This window comes from Bos indicus, chromosome 26 (genome assembly GCF_029378745.1).
Source record: "Bos indicus isolate NIAB-ARS_2022 breed Sahiwal x Tharparkar chromosome 26, NIAB-ARS_B.indTharparkar_mat_pri_1.0, whole genome shotgun sequence".
In the NCBI taxonomy this organism is placed as follows: Eukaryota; Metazoa; Chordata; class Mammalia; order Artiodactyla; family Bovidae; genus Bos; species Bos indicus.
Window position 1 is genome coordinate 8,797,578 of NC_091785.1, and position 16,734 is coordinate 8,814,311.

General features: G+C 41.2%; 1 protein-coding gene across 50 annotated transcripts in view; it reads right to left on the minus strand.

The window, feature by feature from the left end:
• SGMS1 (sphingomyelin synthase 1) overlaps positions 1 to 16,734 on the minus strand; it is a 324,245-nt gene that overhangs the window by 34,758 nt on the left and 272,753 nt on the right. For all 50 annotated transcript variants that reach the window (XM_070781227.1, XM_070781241.1, XM_070781239.1 and 47 more), the window contains one exon: positions 5,891 to 6,742. In XM_070781227.1, the coding sequence (XP_070637328.1) occupies positions 5,891 to 6,513 (623 nt within the window). In that variant the 5' untranslated portion in view covers positions 6,514 to 6,742. The remainder of the gene's footprint in view (positions 1 to 5,890; positions 6,743 to 16,734) is intronic.

The following is a 16,734-nucleotide window of genomic DNA, read 5'->3' on the forward strand; positions in this document are numbered from 1 at the left end:
ACTTCCCCAGGACATTTCCGTGGACTTACACTGAAAAACTTTCAATTTTCTAAATATTCAGTGTGGGATTTTGGGGAAGTCAACATACTTTCTGTGTCTCAGTTATCTTCACAGAGACAAGAGAATAGTACTGCTCGTCTTAAGAGCTGACTGGATCAAATAACTCAACGCATGTAAGAAAAAAAAATTCCTGTTACTCAAATGTCTGGAATGTGCCACGTGAACAGGGTGATAATGATTTTCGACAACATGGATGAAAAGGGACAGAAGAATACAGACTCTGAGTTAAGTATATAATAGATACAGGTACGTGTGTAGAGAGAGAAGCAAGGGAGGGGAATGATGACTTCTGAGCTCTTATCTTGCTTTATGGCTGGAGAGGAATATGCTGGTTTATCAGCTGATTAAATAAGGCACTAGGTGACCCTACAGCTGCAACAGCAGAAGGGAATTTTTGTCCTCATGACTTTTGTACTTTAGGATAGTGTGGGACAACCCACACTTCAAAAACCTGAGATGTTACCCTGAGAACACACAAAAACTCCCAGAAGATAACTATGTAGCTTTGTTTCTATGAGGCTTTGTTTGCTCAGTGCGACATCTCTAGCACTAGTCTTCAATAGTCCTTGATAAATTGCTAAACGTAAAGACGCCCTGAAGTTCCATTTAGAGACCAGCCTAGTGGCCCACAGGGCACCGTTGATTTCTAATAAAGTGAAATGGCTTTTTTAAAAAAAAGGCCCTTCTGGAACTTGAAGAATAAACATTATTGGAGGGAACTCCTTCACATTAAATGCTCTACATCAACAGCTTTTAAGGACTTTACTTAATCACAATCATCAAAGACTTGAAAACAAAATTTTAAAAATGTTGACAATAACTGTGGTCATAAACTACTTTGAGGATTAGAAGATGAAAGAGATAAGTACTTTAAACCAATCAACTTAGTGTGAAAAGAGACACTGATGGAATTAAACAGGGGTGAAATGAAAGATACATGCTGATGGAGAATCTTCTCTACTGAATAAAACACAAAACAACAACATTAAATTAGCACCTGAGAGCAGCAGCTGCCAATCAGCACAAGGATCATGTCCTTGGAAATTAGATTCCTCCACAGGAGAGAGGCAAACACCGCAGACACCCTCCGAACAAATAAGGCCTCCAAACCCAGGGCATGTTATCAAAGGATAAAATACAAAGTCTTTTCCGAAGCGGTCTCTGAACATAAAAAACACACTGCTGCCAAACACCTAAAAACTCTCAGACTGCAATCCTGGGAAGCCACGCTGGAAACCTGTACTTGTTCCTTCCTGCAGGATCAATGAAGCCCCGACAAACAGTTCTGAATAGAGACATCAAGTCTTAATGCAGGATCGGCCAACACCATTCCCTTCTCCAGTTCCTTCCCTTCTGGCCTGAGATCAATTTTCAAAGAACCTACGTGGTGACCGTTCTCTCCACAATGTCGCACAACGGTTTATGCCACATTATGCTACCCCATGCCCCAAATGCTCAACCACGAAGTTCTTTCAACTCCACCTCATGTCCCAAGTATCCTGTGGCTCCTTTTCTTTTTTCTTTCTTCAAATCTTTTCACCACCAGTGGACCAATGCATCCTGCAACGTTTAATTCATCTTTATACCATCCACTCCCACCCCCCAAACGACTACTATTCACTGTAGGCAAATGTGTGTGCTCAGTTGCTCAGTCAGGTCTGACCGGCCCTTTGACAGCCCGTGGACTGTAGCCCACCAGGCTCCTCTGTCCATGGAATACTCCAGGCAAGAATACTGGAGTGGGGTGCCACTTCCTCCTCCAGGGGATCTTCCCGACCCAGGACTGAACCGCCGTCTTTGTCTCTTTGTCTCCTGTGTTAGCAGGTGGATTCTTTACTGCTGCACCACCTGGGAAGCCCTGCAGGCAAATATCTGATCCAAAAGCAGCCGTGACAGAAAACAAATATCAGAATATACACATCACCCGACTTTGCTCTGAAATAAAATATATTCCAGCAAAGCTGTGAGAGCTCCCAAATAAGTGAATTCAATCTCTGTCTTCGATTCATTCCTCATTAAACTTCATATAAAATTCAGAGATTCAGAGACAGACCCAAAAACCTTATGTGAGTCTCTGTAACGCAAGCCAGCCCTGTGGCTATAAATGATAAGGCGCTCTAAATGTAACAGAAGCCATGGCTTCTAGAAAGAGTTCATCCCTTCCCACCATCCCAGTACCAAACGTATTCATTGGCGAAACATGAGTCTATCTCATGGTCATCTCCCAACTGGACCATTTGTAATAGATTCCTAACCCATCCCCTGCTTCCAGTCTCGTTGACCTGTTCTCTTCACTGCAGCCAGAGTGTTCCTTTTAAAATACACATCTGTCCACATCATTCTTCCCTAATGACTTATCACCACACCTGGAACAAAAATCCTGCCTCTTTTTTCCATGACCCATATGCCATCCACACCTCCCTGACTCTGTGTGGCCATTTTCTCCCAGTTTGCTTGGCCTGTGGCTTTTCCCCAGGTAAACCTCAGAGACTCTGCCTTTGCTGTGTCTCCTACCGGGACTCCTGCCCCAAACACCAACTGGTATCCCCCTCATTGATTCAGGTGTCTATTCAATGGTCACCTCATTAGAGGCCTTTTCTAAACACTTCATCTAAAATACCACCCCCTCCCTACTGTCTCCAAAACTCTCTAACCTTTTAGACTGCTTTATTTTTCTGCATTTCTCTTACCCATCTGGTAGTATATATTCATTTGTTCACAAACTGTTTCACCCTAGTGAGAATACAAGCTCCGTGTGAGCATCAAGGGGCCTCTGAGCATTGCAGCAGCCCCGCATACAGGAGGGTCTCAGTGAATGAACTTTAAACAAGCACTTTCTATGTGCCAGACTCTATATGAGGCAGTGGGATACCAAGATAAATGACAAATAGGATCTGGTCTTTTCCCTTGGGGAACGTAAAGTCCAGCAGTAAAGGAGACACACACACACACACAAAGAACAGAATGGAATGTGACATGAGCTTGGAGGGTTCAAGGGAAACCACTGAGCAGAGCAGCTACAGATGAGGTCGAACAGCCTGGGGCCAGATATGAGGACCTTGAGCTTCAGGCTAGGGAACTGGGCCTCCGTCTGAGTACTCACTATACTCAGCAGGTAGGAATGAAAAGAGGTAATGAATCTGCGATTAGAATCGACAGAACTTAGTGACTATTTATACGAAAGGAACTGAGAAGTTCTAGGTTTCTAGGAAATGCCACTGCCTACAAAAAAGGAAGAAGTTGAAAGAAAAAGATGATAAATCTGGTTTTAGAAAAGCTGAGTTTGAGTGGAGGCTAGGGAGAGGGGTCAAGTGTCAGAAGAGTTGAGCACAGAAAAAATGAGAGGGTTACTGCTTTTAAACAGAATATTCCATAACCAGAAGGATCCATTTTCCCAACATGATGAATAAGACTGCTACACTGTCAGAGCCAAATAACTGGAATAAGGGTGAATCTCTGCACTAGGAAACAGTTCAGCCCTCATGAGGGCCAGGGAAAGGGGGCTCATTAATAGCCGCTGCTTGGTGTGTCCACCTGCATCTTTCTTCCTGCCCTTCCCAGGTCTGGTGTGCCACACACACTCCAGAGAGGTCTCAAGGAGGGAGATGGCAAGCTAGGGATGTGCCCCAGTAGTAGGACAGGGGGGCGGATGCTGAAGACTCGCATGAAAATGACGGGGTTATCCTGCCAACGCGGAAACCAGAGAGAGGACTTTAAAGAATCTTTAAAGTTGGACATATTCTGAACTACAAATGCTCTGCAGGTAATAACACTCAAATGTAACTGGCTCATTCAGTGATTTTGTAATCAAATAAGACAGTGGTATAGAGCAACAGAAATCATCTAGACTGAGAGGTCTTTACTGAATCTGTGAGAAAAACAAGGCTCCTGAGATTTGGAGATTCATCCACTCTATCAGCATGCTAGCACACGGCTGGGGCCGGGGCCAGGGCTGCCTGTGTCCCAGCCTTGGGTTAATTTTGCCCCAGGCATGAATTAAGTGATTTATGGCTGTAGAACAATTTAAACGTGCAAATGACTATAGTATTAGCAACAAATACCAGTAAAAGACAAAATTAGAAAGCCTCAAGAGAAACAGATTAGAGGAAAAGTCCCTGCTGAGAGAAATACCAACAGTAATATACTTTAAAGAAATTATCCCTGTGGTTAGGACATTTCTTAGAACAAGAATAAAATTATTCAAAACTCACGTTTCTGTGAAAGGTTTTGATGTGTACATACTAGTACATAAATGTTCTTTTCTGGGCAGTAAATTATTAGCTGGCATGTAAGAATTTTGATAAAAATCAGAAAACAAACTCACATAAACAAAACAACAAAAATCAGGAAAACCCCAGGAAGCCTAATTTAGAGTTGACCTTGCCTTTGTTAAGGGAAAATATATAGACATTTTTTTTCCCCCCTCTAATGAGCTTCTAGGGGAAAATTTTTGAAAGTCAAAAGCAGAACTGAAGTCTGACAGAAGAATATAATTAGTAAATTTTTAGCATCTCACACTTCTATGGCCTATTCTTACCTATTCAGCCTCTTAAAACTAAAGCGAACAAGAAACAGTCTTTCTTCCACAAACTCAAACGCATCCCAGACTGTTGCTCCTGTATCAAATTTACCTTAAACTCTTGTTTTTCAGTGGTTCAGTCATGTCCAACTCTGTGTGACCCCATGGACTGTGGCACACCAGGCTTCCCTGCTTCAACTCTGGGATAGCCAAACCAGCCCCCAGATAAAAACTGGCTACTTGAATAGCTTCCTACATACAACATAAAGATAGTCCTTTACTGGCAAAGACTCGGGAGTTGCTTTTATTTCCACTTGTAGATATCTAACGTATAAGGGAAGAAAACACAGACTTTATAAAACATACAAGAAAAAACTCATCATTTCCATTAAAGTTCAACATAAATTCTCAGTCTGCATTTTGTTTTCTTTACTTAAGATGATTTCCTTAATATTCAACCACACTGTGGGTCATGCAACAGAGTCTACCAGAGAGACACTCATTCCTTAGCAAACCAATTTCCAACTCCCATGCGTGGAAGCCATAAAGATGTTCTGCTAATGGAAAAATCAGACACCCGTGATGAGGGCAAAGCATGTGTTCAGTTTGCTATATGCAACTCAGGCAAATAACTTTGCTGCATTGAGTTTAGAGCCTGGGACATGAAAGCCACTTTGGATTTACCTGAAACTAAAAGGAGATGCCTACTGAAAATCCTGAGAAACCAGAATGAAATACTGCTCTAAATGCCACACATTCTAAAGAAAGGTGGAAAGCCATGCAGGTTCATCCACATCCCACCTAAACTGGGTATCACTCTCCACTAGCTCAAGTCACTCTGGACCAGCTGTTCTGAATTCTCTGTGTGAAGCATCTTCAGATACATATCACAATGGTTCAGATATCTGATTCTGTGTGGAAAAAGCTATAGCGTCATTCATAGCCCACAGGCCAACTGTCAACCACTGATTTGATGGGTTACACACACCAAGACTGGATAGTTTTCTGTGGTTTAATAGCCTGTACTCTCTGAAAATGTCTGAGGGTTTTCCTTCCTGTGATGTGAAAACATAAAAAACCTCATCTCTAACAATCCTGTTCATCACTGTATGAATCTGGTATAAAACACAGCACTTCCTTAAAGCTGCCAGAGCTCTGGTTGGTTCAACAGACTACGTGGTTAAAAAACAAAAAAGAAAGAATGTGCTTTGATTCCTACTGCTTGATCCATTTCATTTCCCAGTAATGAATATTAAACATCGGTCGTGCCACCTCCCAATCCCTGAAACTGCAGACTTGTGCTTTACTTACTTGTACTTCAAGAGCAGCCACTGAATTAACCAGAGTCCCACAAGGATCATGCCGTTAATTTCACAAATAGAAAAGGCCCACTGCACCCGGTTAAAATGGTCAAAAAACGTGTCCGGTAGTGGAGGCTGCACCTCCTTGGGAGGTACTCGTTCATGGACGACCGAGATCATCACTGTGGTGAGAACAAAGCAGGAAAGTGCATAAAGAAAGGCCAGGAAAGTCTTGCCCCACTCCATGGGGTACTGGGAGCGCTCCGGTTCTGGCATGGGGATCTTGATCATTTCCTTCCTATACCCATTGGGCATCCCGTTGGGTTTGACCTTGATGCTGAAGCTGCCGTTAGGGGAGGGGCTGCCGGTGCCAATGCTGAGGTGCCCGTTGGCGTGGCCGTTCTTGTGTGCTTCCAAGTGGTGCTCCATCTTCAGGGTCTCTATCATGTGCAAGAGCCGCTGCCCGTTGTCAGAGGTGACCAGGCACAGCGGGGGTTTTGTGAAATCCTCCTGGGTGAGGTTGATCAAGTCCCGGCCTGTGAAATGTTCCAGAGGCTCACAGTATTCTGGCATAGCATTCTCCTGCAGCCAGTCTGCCACCTTCTCGGGTGACCAGTAGACCACTTCCTTCATTGTGCTGGCAGACAGTGTGAGGCCCCCTGCTTGCTCCCGGCGGGTCAGCAGTCACCGTTCCGACAGGGCAGGACACTGTCCCTCCACGCTGCGTTCATCCTGTCAGGCCTCATAACAGAGCTGTGTGGCGAGATGGTCAGGGCAGGTTTTAAACACCTCATGTAAGCTGTCCAGGGTTCTTGAGTGCCTGAGCATTAATTCACCTCATTTCTGAAGAACATTCTTCCTTCTGCGGAGGCAAGAGAAACAAGTCAAGCTACTGGGACTTTCAAATTAATCCCTCAAGATTCATAACCTTCACATGCATAAGGAAAACGGAAAACCAGTTATTGGTGGAGTCCATAGTTTTCAAACATATATTTGTTTTAAGGAACCAATGACTCCCTGGTTAGTATTCCCCAAAAGAGGCATTAAATTGGACCTGAGATGGATCAAGTCAAAGACAGTGGTAAATGTGCTGAGAAACAATTCAACAGTGCTTTGAACATCGCTCAGCACTGATCAGGGATTATTTTTGTGCTTATTACGTGGTTCCTGAGATTGGCTGAAAGACTGCAGCAAATCTGCTTATCTACCACTCTAGATTAGTGTAGATTGGTGAAGAAATGTTCTAAATGTACAGAGCACACGTAACAGACATCATAAAAGAGAATCATAGAAGTGGCGAGCTTCAGGATCATCAGGTCCAAAAATTTTATACTCTTCCACAAAAAATCAGTGAGTTCCTCTTTGCAAATGTGCTTGGACCCCAAATCCATAAAAGAGTTATAAGAGTGTAAGCTTGAGTGAAAACAGATGGGAGTAAAGGGCCAGGGTCCTCTCTGCTCTGATGACATCTCTACCCCTAGCCCGCAGGAGACTGTGTAGAAAACCATAGCTTCCAAACCAGTGATCTGATCCTCACTTATCCACAAGGAAATGAGTTCCAGGAAGGTCAATGAACCTGCCTACAGTCAAGCAGCAGCTTGTATAAAAGAGCTACAAGTTTCCAAGTCCTGGTTCAGTGTGTTTATTAAAATACTTTATCAGTGATGTGGCAATAACCAAAATGCACATCTGTAGAGAGATTAAAAATTATATAATATAAAGTATAAAAATGTATATATGTTGTACATACATATATTTAACCACAAGTATGGTTAATGAATATAACATTGCATAAAACAACGGAAAAGAAAGACTGAAGTTCTTCTACTTGATGATGAGCTTGGGGGGGCATTTTCTAATTCTCTCTCACCTACTTATCTTTAGTAAATATATATTAATTTTGTAATAATCATTTAAAACTTTAAAAAAGCAAGAGAAGTTAAAAATAAAAGACTGAGCTCTATAACAAAGCATTATGGTTAATGAAATGTGGCCTTTGGCAAAAGGCAGACCATAGTTTGACTTTCAGCATCTCCATGCATACTATTTGAACTTCAGCTTACTAATCTGCAAAACTGCCACAATCAAATGTCTCCTTCACAGGGTTGTTGTCAGTACTTTAAAATCCGTATGTGAAAGTTGAGGATACACAATCCAGCACTGTTTCTGTTTTCTACAACTGAGTAGTACTCCACTGTGTGTGTACACAGGCACACACATCTTCTTTATCCATGGATCCATGGACAGACACTTAGATTATTTCCATATCTTGGGTATTATACATAATGCTGCAATGAACAAAGGGAATATACATATGTCTTTGTGAATTAGTGTTTTCATTTTCTCCAGATAAATACCAGAAGTGAAATAGCTGGATCACATGGTGGTTCTCTTTTCAATTTTTGGGGGACCCTCCATACTGTTTTCCATAGTGACTGCGCCAATTTACATTCCCACCAACAGCATATACTGCCATCTGTGACAAGTCTGTCACAATATGTATGAACCTAGAGGTTATTAGGCTAAGTGAAATAAGTCAGACAGAGAAAGACAAATACTGTATGATATAACTGATCTGTGAAATCTAAAAAACCAATTAATAAACACAACAAATCTTACAGAGAAGAGACTGGTGGCTACCAGAGGGGAGAGGATTGGAGGTAAGTGAAATAGACAAAGGAGAAGTCAATTATACAGTGACAGATGATAACCAGACTTACTGTGGGGATCAATTTGTAGTATATACAAGTAACAAATCATGCTGCAAATATAAAACTAAAATGTTATATGCCAATATGCCTAAAAATAAAACGATATTTTCTTACTTTCTCAAATTTCCTATCATAACCAATAGCTACTGTTCAGTACAGCTCATGATGAAATGCACTGGCCAGTTGTGGATTAACTTCTTTTCTCAAAAGAACGTTGTGTTAACTGAAAACAACTTGCACAGATTTGTAGGTTTAAGAGCTAGAAATTAGGAATGACAGTGTTCCCTAAGTATGCTTGGTGGAATAATAATCTGAGAAAATGCTCCATGTTTTAAAAATCCAAATGAGACTAGGAACTGCAGAGTAATCCTTCCAAGGGCTAGCAGTACACATTAGTATGTCAGAAGCGCTTGGAAATCCTCCAGTAAAGAAACTCTACTGGGATTTCTTAAACTGACCTCATCCGGGCTGTCCTGCTCTGAATCCTGTTTCCTCCCTAGTAACTGTGAGCTCCCAATGGACCCACTGGGAGGTCCAGGCACAAACAAGACCTGAACTCAGGCCTTCCGATTCCAAAGACCAAACTGTGTCTACCGAAGCCCTCAAACCCAGCTCTGGTATGAAAATGGACAGTATGTCTAACTCCCAACTTTCCAGACTAAATAACAACCAACCAAATGGTGGTAGAGCTTGACAGCTACTCCAGGCTTTGGGAAAGAGTTCTCTTCTGAGAGCCCATAGAGCTTGGCACCTTCCTGACGTATCACCTCATGCTTAAGGGTCTGTCTAGACTGCCCCAGGGGACTCTGAGGGACCACGCAAGGGCTACAACCTTAAGCATCCACACGTCTCAACTCCAAAGGGGCCAAAAGGTGCTCAGTCAATGTTGTCTCAGTATCCAAGGAAATGTCCCTTAGAACTAGCAACATGTAGATGGTTTAATGCAAAGTAAACCTACGGAAAATGCCACTGATACTCAAAACTACTTCCAAAAAATTTGAATGGTCAAGGAGAATAAGATGGGTATCCTCCAGAGAGAAATGAAAGTGAAATGAAACCAAAGTGAATCTCTGGCCACTTGAAAACCACTACAGAGGGGCTTCAATCGCCACTAACCCACCTAGAGTGACAAGAAGACATCTGCCAAACGGGAGTCCCAGCAGAAGGCCCCGTAGGAAAGGAAACAGGAGTCCCAGCAGAAGGTCCCATAGGAAAGGAAACGGGAGTCCTAGCAGAAGGTCCCGTAGGAAAGGAAACAGGAGTCCTAGCAGAAGGCCCCGCATGAAAGGAAACGGGAGTCCTAGCAGAAGGTCCCATAGGAAAGGAAACCTCCTGGCATCAGACCCGGGCCTCTCCCCAGATACCCCTCAGCAATCAGGACAGAGCCAAGGGAAGGCTCAACACCTCGAAGTGGCTATGAGAACTCTAAAGAAAAATTAGTGATTGAATGTTGAGGCTCAAATAAATGAACATGGGCTTTTCATATATACAAGTTCTTCATTTCTCCCCTTGCCCAGTACAGGAAGTCTACCAGGAGGGGAAAACCCCTCAGAACCACAGAGACCAGACCAAGGACAAGGTATTATTTCACTTCTCTTTGATGGGGAAACACAGTCAGATAATATCCTCCTCAGACACAATCTTCTTCAAAGCAGAAAAATATCAAATGGTAGGTGATAATACAGGGCCATGAGATCCACACACATACACACACCACACACACACACATTCTGGCACTGTAAGCTTCTATCCAAATGAAAGAACACTAATCTTGCAAATAACAAGTCCATCAGGCAGTCTGAAATAACCAGTGGAATTCTTAAAGAAACAGCAAAATAAACCAATAGCTTCCATTAATTAACTGGAACAAAAAAAACTCTTCACTCCTTAAGACAATCCCTGTGATCCGCCACCCCTAACTTGGGAGTGCTCTATATACTCCTCTTCAACAAGTCCAGATTCTTCCCTTAGTCTGTAAGGTCCTCTGCAAAGCCTTTCCTGGTCACTCCTTCACAATCTTTCCCCACTCTCTGAATTTGTACACCTCTAATATCATTGCCACAAAATACAATTTAACCGTCTTGTGTACAAGATGTGGTCAGAAGAGCTCCAGCTACCTCCTTTCTTGACAAAATCCTTTAACCTCTTCAAGCTCAGCTTCTGATGGGAAATGGCATTAACAACTAACTACCTTACCTGTCCCTCACAAGGGTTGCTACTGCTGTGACGATCACGTAGAAGGAATGAAAGCTGTTAAATACTCCAAGAAATATGTCTTGTTCTTTTTGTAACATCCTGCTTTCTCTCTAATGCCCACCAGGGCCCATAGTGACATCTCATTACTATTAAATGAAGCAGCCACTCCCAAATGGCAATTTTAAAAGCCCAAATCATTGGGACACAGGAGTAAGCACATCTTTCCAAATTTCATGAGAAAATAAAGTTTCTTTTTCAAGCAAGATTTGAAGCTTGAAAATAAAGGCATACATGTAGCTTTCTTGAAGCTAATACTGAAATCACACGATAAGGAAAAAACTCATTTCTATGGAAGTAACCATTAGGTAGCTACTCAGTACTTTCCTGGAGAAGGCAATGGGGGCTGGGGTCACACAGAGCTGGACACGACTGAAGCGACTTAGCAGCAGCAGCAGCAGCAGCAGCAGCAGCAGCAGCAGTACTTTCCAGCCTTTTGGCTAAGGCTAAGATTAAGTGTAGTATGGGTGCTTCCCAAGTGCTACAGTGGTAAAGAATCCACCTGCCAATGCAGGAAACACAAGAGATGCAGGTTCGATCCCTGGGTTAAGAAGATCCTCTGGAGTAGGAACGGGCAACCCGCTCCAGTACTCTTGCCTGAAAAATTCCATGGACATGAGAGCCTGGTGGGCTACAGTCCATAGAGTCGGACATGACTGAGCATGCATACAATGAGTACTTCAAAGGCCACAGCGAAAAGATGAGGACTTACTCAGAGACCCCAGAGCCTGGCTGTGGGAGGAGAAGTGAGACAGTGACTATCCCTTGGGCCTACACAGTCAATTTCTACATACTGTTGTGTCTGAGACAGGAAAGGCAAAGTGCTTTCTCATCTAGACCCAGAAGACCGCATGTAAGGCTGGACTCAGAAAACTACTATTACCACCATCATCCAGAGGTGCTACCCTGAACCCATTACTGGGATAAAGCTGAGAAATAATGCAGAGCTCAAATCTTTAAATTTAGCTCTCAGAACTAGGAAGATGTAAAAGAAGAATAAAAGCTGCACATAAACTCTTTATTCCATAACACCACAGAATTTGAGTGTTACAGTTGATCAGTCGTGTCCAACTCTTTGTGACCGTGTGGACTGCAGCCCATCAGGCTCCTCTGTTCATGGAGTCCCCCATGTGTCCCCCATCCCGAACACGTCTCTTCCCATCCCCTCCCTCTGGTTGTCCCAGTGCACCAGCCTTGAGTGCCCTGCATCGAACTTGGACTGGTCACATATGGTAATATACATGTTTCAATGTCATTCTCTCAAATCATCCCACCCTCGCCTTCTCCCACAGAGTCCGAAAGTCTGTTCTTTCTATCCGTGTCTCTTTTTCTGTCCTGCATATAGGGTCATCATTACCATCTTTCTAAATTCCATATATATGTGTTAATATACTGTACTGGTGTTTTTCTTTCTGACTCACTTCACTCTGCATAATAGGCTCCAGTTTCATCCACCTCATTAGAACTGATTCAAATGTATTCTTTTTAACAGCTGAGTAATATTCCATTGTGTATATGTACCACAGCTTTCTTATCCATTCGTCTGCCAATGGACATCTAGGTTGCTTACATGTCCTAGCTATTGTAAACAGTGCTGCGATGAATATCGGGACACATGTGTCTCTTTCAATTCTGGTTTTCTGAGTGTGTATGCCCAGCAGTGGGCTTGCTGGATCATATGGCAGTTCTATTTCCAGTTTTTCAAGGAATCTCCACACTGTTCTCCATAGTGGCTGTACTAGTTTGCATTCCCACCAAGTGTAAGAAGATTCCCTTTTCTCCACATTCCCTCTCCAGCATTTATTGTTTGTAGACGTTTTGATAGCAGCCATTCTGACTAGAGTGAGATGGTACCTCACTGTGGTTTTGATTTGCATCTCTCTGATAATGAGTGATGCTGAGCATCTTTTCATGTGTTTGTTACCCATTTGTATGTCTTCTTTAGGAGACATGTCTGTTTAGTTCTTTGGCCCATTTTTTGATTGAGTCATTTATTTTTCTGGTATTGAGCTGCATGAGCTGCTTGTATATTTTTGAGATTAATTCTTTGTCAGTTACTTCATTTGCTATTATTTTCTCCCATTCTGAAGGCTGTCTTTTTACCTTGCTTATAGTTTCCTTCATTGTGCAAAAGCCTTTAAGTTTAATTAGGTCCCATTTGTTTATTTTTGCTTTTATTTCCATTACTCTGGGAGGTGGGTCATAGAGGATCTTGCTGTGATTTATGTCAGAGAGGGTTTTGCCTGTTCTCCTCTAGGAGTTTTATAGTTTCTTGTCTTACATTTAGATCTTTAATCCATTTTGAGTTTATTTTTGTGTATCGTGTTAGAAAGTGTTCTAGTTTCATTCTTTTACAGGTGGTTGACCAGTCTTCCCAGCACCACTTGTTAAGGAGATTGTCTTTTCTCCATTGTTTATTTTGGCCTCCTTTGCCAAAGATAAGGTGTCCACAGGTGTGTGGATTTATCTTTGGGCTTTCTATTTTGTTATGTTGATCTATATTTCTGTCTTTGTGCCAGTACCATACTGTCATGATGACTGTAGCTTTGTAGTATAGTCTGAAGTCAGGCGGGTTGATTCCTCCAGTTTCATTCTTCTTTCTCAAAATTGCTTTGGCTATTCAAGGTTTTTGTGTATTTCTATACAAATTGTGAAATTATTTGTTCTAGTTCTGTGAAAAATACCATTGATAGCTTGATAGGGACTGCATTGAATCTATAGATTGCTTTGGTTAGTATACTCATTTTCACTATATTGAGTCTTCCAATCCATGAACATGGTATACTTCTCCATCTATTTGTGTCATTTTTTATTTCTTTTATCAGTGTTTTACAGTTTTCTATATATAGGTCTTCTGTTTCTTTAGGTAGATTTATTCCTAAGTATTTTATTCTTTTCATAGAAATGGTGAATGGGATTATTTCCTTAATTTCTCTTTCTGTTTTCTCACTGTTAGTGTATAGGAATTCAAGGGATGTGAGAAAATAAATAAAATAGACCATTAGCCAGACTCATCAAGAAAAAAGGGAGATGAATCAAATCAACAAAATTAGAAATGAAAATGGAGATTCACAACAGACAACACAGAAATACAAACGATCATAAGAGACTACTATTAGCAACTATATGCCAATAAACTGGACAACTTGGAAGAAATGGACGAATTCTTAGAAAAGTATAACCTTCAAAAACTGAACCAGGAAGAAACAGAAAACAGACCCATCACAAGCACAGAAATTGAAACCATAATCAAAAATCTTCCAACAAACAAAAGCCCAAGACCAGATGGCTTCACAGGTGAATTCTACCAAAAATTTAGAGAAGAGCTAACACCTATCCTACTCAAACTCTTCCAGAAAATTTCAGAGGAAGGTAAACTCCCAAACTCATTCTATGAGGCCACCATCACCCTAATACCAAAACCAGACAAAGATGCCACAAAAAAAAAGAGAAAACTACAGGCCAATATCACTGATGAACATAGGTGCAAAAATCCTTAACAAAATTCTAGCAAACAGAATCCAATAACATATTAAAAAGATCATACATCATAACCAAGTGGGGTTTATCCCAGGGATGCAAGGATTCTTCAATATTCGGAAATCAATCAATGTGATACATCACATTAACAAATTGAAAGATAAAAACCGTATGTTTATCTCAATAGATGCAGAGAAAGCCTTTGACAAAATTCAACACCCATTTATGATAAAAACCCTCCAGAAAGCAGGCATAGAAGTAACATACCTCAACATAATAAAAGCCATATATGATAAACCCACAGCAAACATTATCTTCAATGGCGAAAAATTAAAAGCATTTCCCCTAAAGTCAGGAACAAGACAAGGGTGCCCACTCTCACCACTACTATTCAACATAGTTTTGGAAGATTCAGCTACAGCAAACAGAGATGAAAAAGAAGTAAAAGGAATCCAGATTTGAAAAGAAGAAGTAAAACTCTCACTGTTTGCAGATGACATGATCCTCTACATAGAAAACCCTAAAGACAGCCAGAAAATAACTAGAGCTAATCAATGAATATAGTAAAGTTGCAGTATATAAAATTAATACAAAGAACTGAGTTTTTATGAGTTGTTAAAGGCACGATGGACCCAAGATTGAACAAATACAGCTGGCATGTCAGGGAAGAAACTACAGGGAAGTTTCAGAAGTTTCTAAATGCTGATAACGGCAAAAGAAAGTAGGAAACAAGGCATGCATTAACTGCAAAGTAAACTTTTGGCTCCATGTATCAAATCTCTAAAAGCAAAAGCAACCTGGGGTATACATGTGGTTCTACTCCACTGGCTTACATAATCAACTTAATACAAGATCAAAATTTGGTGAGCATGTAATATTTAGCTCAGACTTTATAACATGAAACTACCTGTGGAAATCTGCTAAAGAGAAACACAAAGTATTGATGTCATTTTATTAAGAAATAGATGAACTGCCTTTTTGTAAACACTTCTAGTCCAGATAAAGGTCTTTACATCTACTAGAACTTTCCATAAAAGTCAACAGTAACCTAATGGAGCGCCGAAGAATTGATGCTTTTGAACTGTGGTGTTGGAGAAGACTCTTGAGAGTCCCTTGGACTGCAAGGAGATCCAACCAGTCCATTCTGAAGGAGATCAGCCCTGGGATTTCTTTGGAAGGAATGATGCTAAAGCTGAAACTCCAGTACTTTGGCCACCTCATGCAAAGAGTTGACTCATTGGAAAAGACTCTGATGCTGGGAGGGATTGGGGGCAGGAGGAGAAGGGGACGACAGAGGATGAGATGGCTGGATGGCATCACGGACTCGATGGATGTGAGTCTGGGTGAACTCCGGGAGTTGGTGATGGACAGGGAGGCCTGGCGTGCTGCGATTCATGGGGTCGCAGAGTCGAACGCGACTGAGAGACTGAACTGAACTGAACTGAACCTAATGGACGTTTTAGGGCAATGCAGCCCAATGAAAGACTCATGAGGTAGGTGTTTACATCGTCTCTCCAAACCAATCTAAGTAGCTATAAAATTTTTTTTTGTTACTTAACAAGTAAAGAATTCACTTAAATAGGCAGAAGTTATAAAACTGTATTTATCAGAAGAAGAAAAAAATGGCTAGAATAACAATCACATAGCTTCAATCTACTGTTGAGGAAATTTCAAATTACTTCTGATGCCTTAATCTTTAAACTATAACTTATTTTAAATTGCTATTATGTACAGTGTTCACAATTCCATAGCCAGACTCTGGTTAGCAAATAAAATCATTCCTTTTGAAATGGATCCTTGAAATTGAGAACTAAATACATCATGATATAACAGAATACGAAGCCTCCACTGAAGACTAGACTGTACTTCTATATTTACTGATACATATTTATATGTATGTATGTGTAGTTTTGTCAAACAGGTTACAAAGAGAATGATACCATTTTTGGAAACATGAATCACAAATATCCATAGCAGAAAAGTCTACAAGGTGTATATCACCTCTAAACTACCTTTGGGTAACAAAACTATGAAGTAGTTTTCGACTTTATTTTTTCCAGTGTTTTCTAATTTCCTTGATAAAGACACATTACTTGTGTTTAGAAAAGAAAAAGCTTGTTTTTCCTTCAAGTATGTTTTATGTTTTTAAATGCACAGGCAGCATTGCAAAATTGAAAATAGATGCTTCCCACATCTGCTTTCTTTAAAAATATGAAATGGGCTTGCAGACTTCTCTAAATAATTGGAACTTTTGCCCTCTGTGTATAATTAGGTTCCAAGGCCATCAAATTCCCCAAACATAATAGTCTCAGGATATGAGCCAAACCACTGACAAGGATAAAGCTGAAATCTGAACCTAAGTGCAGAAAAAAATTCCGGTCTCAGATACTGTCTATCAATCCAGAGAGAA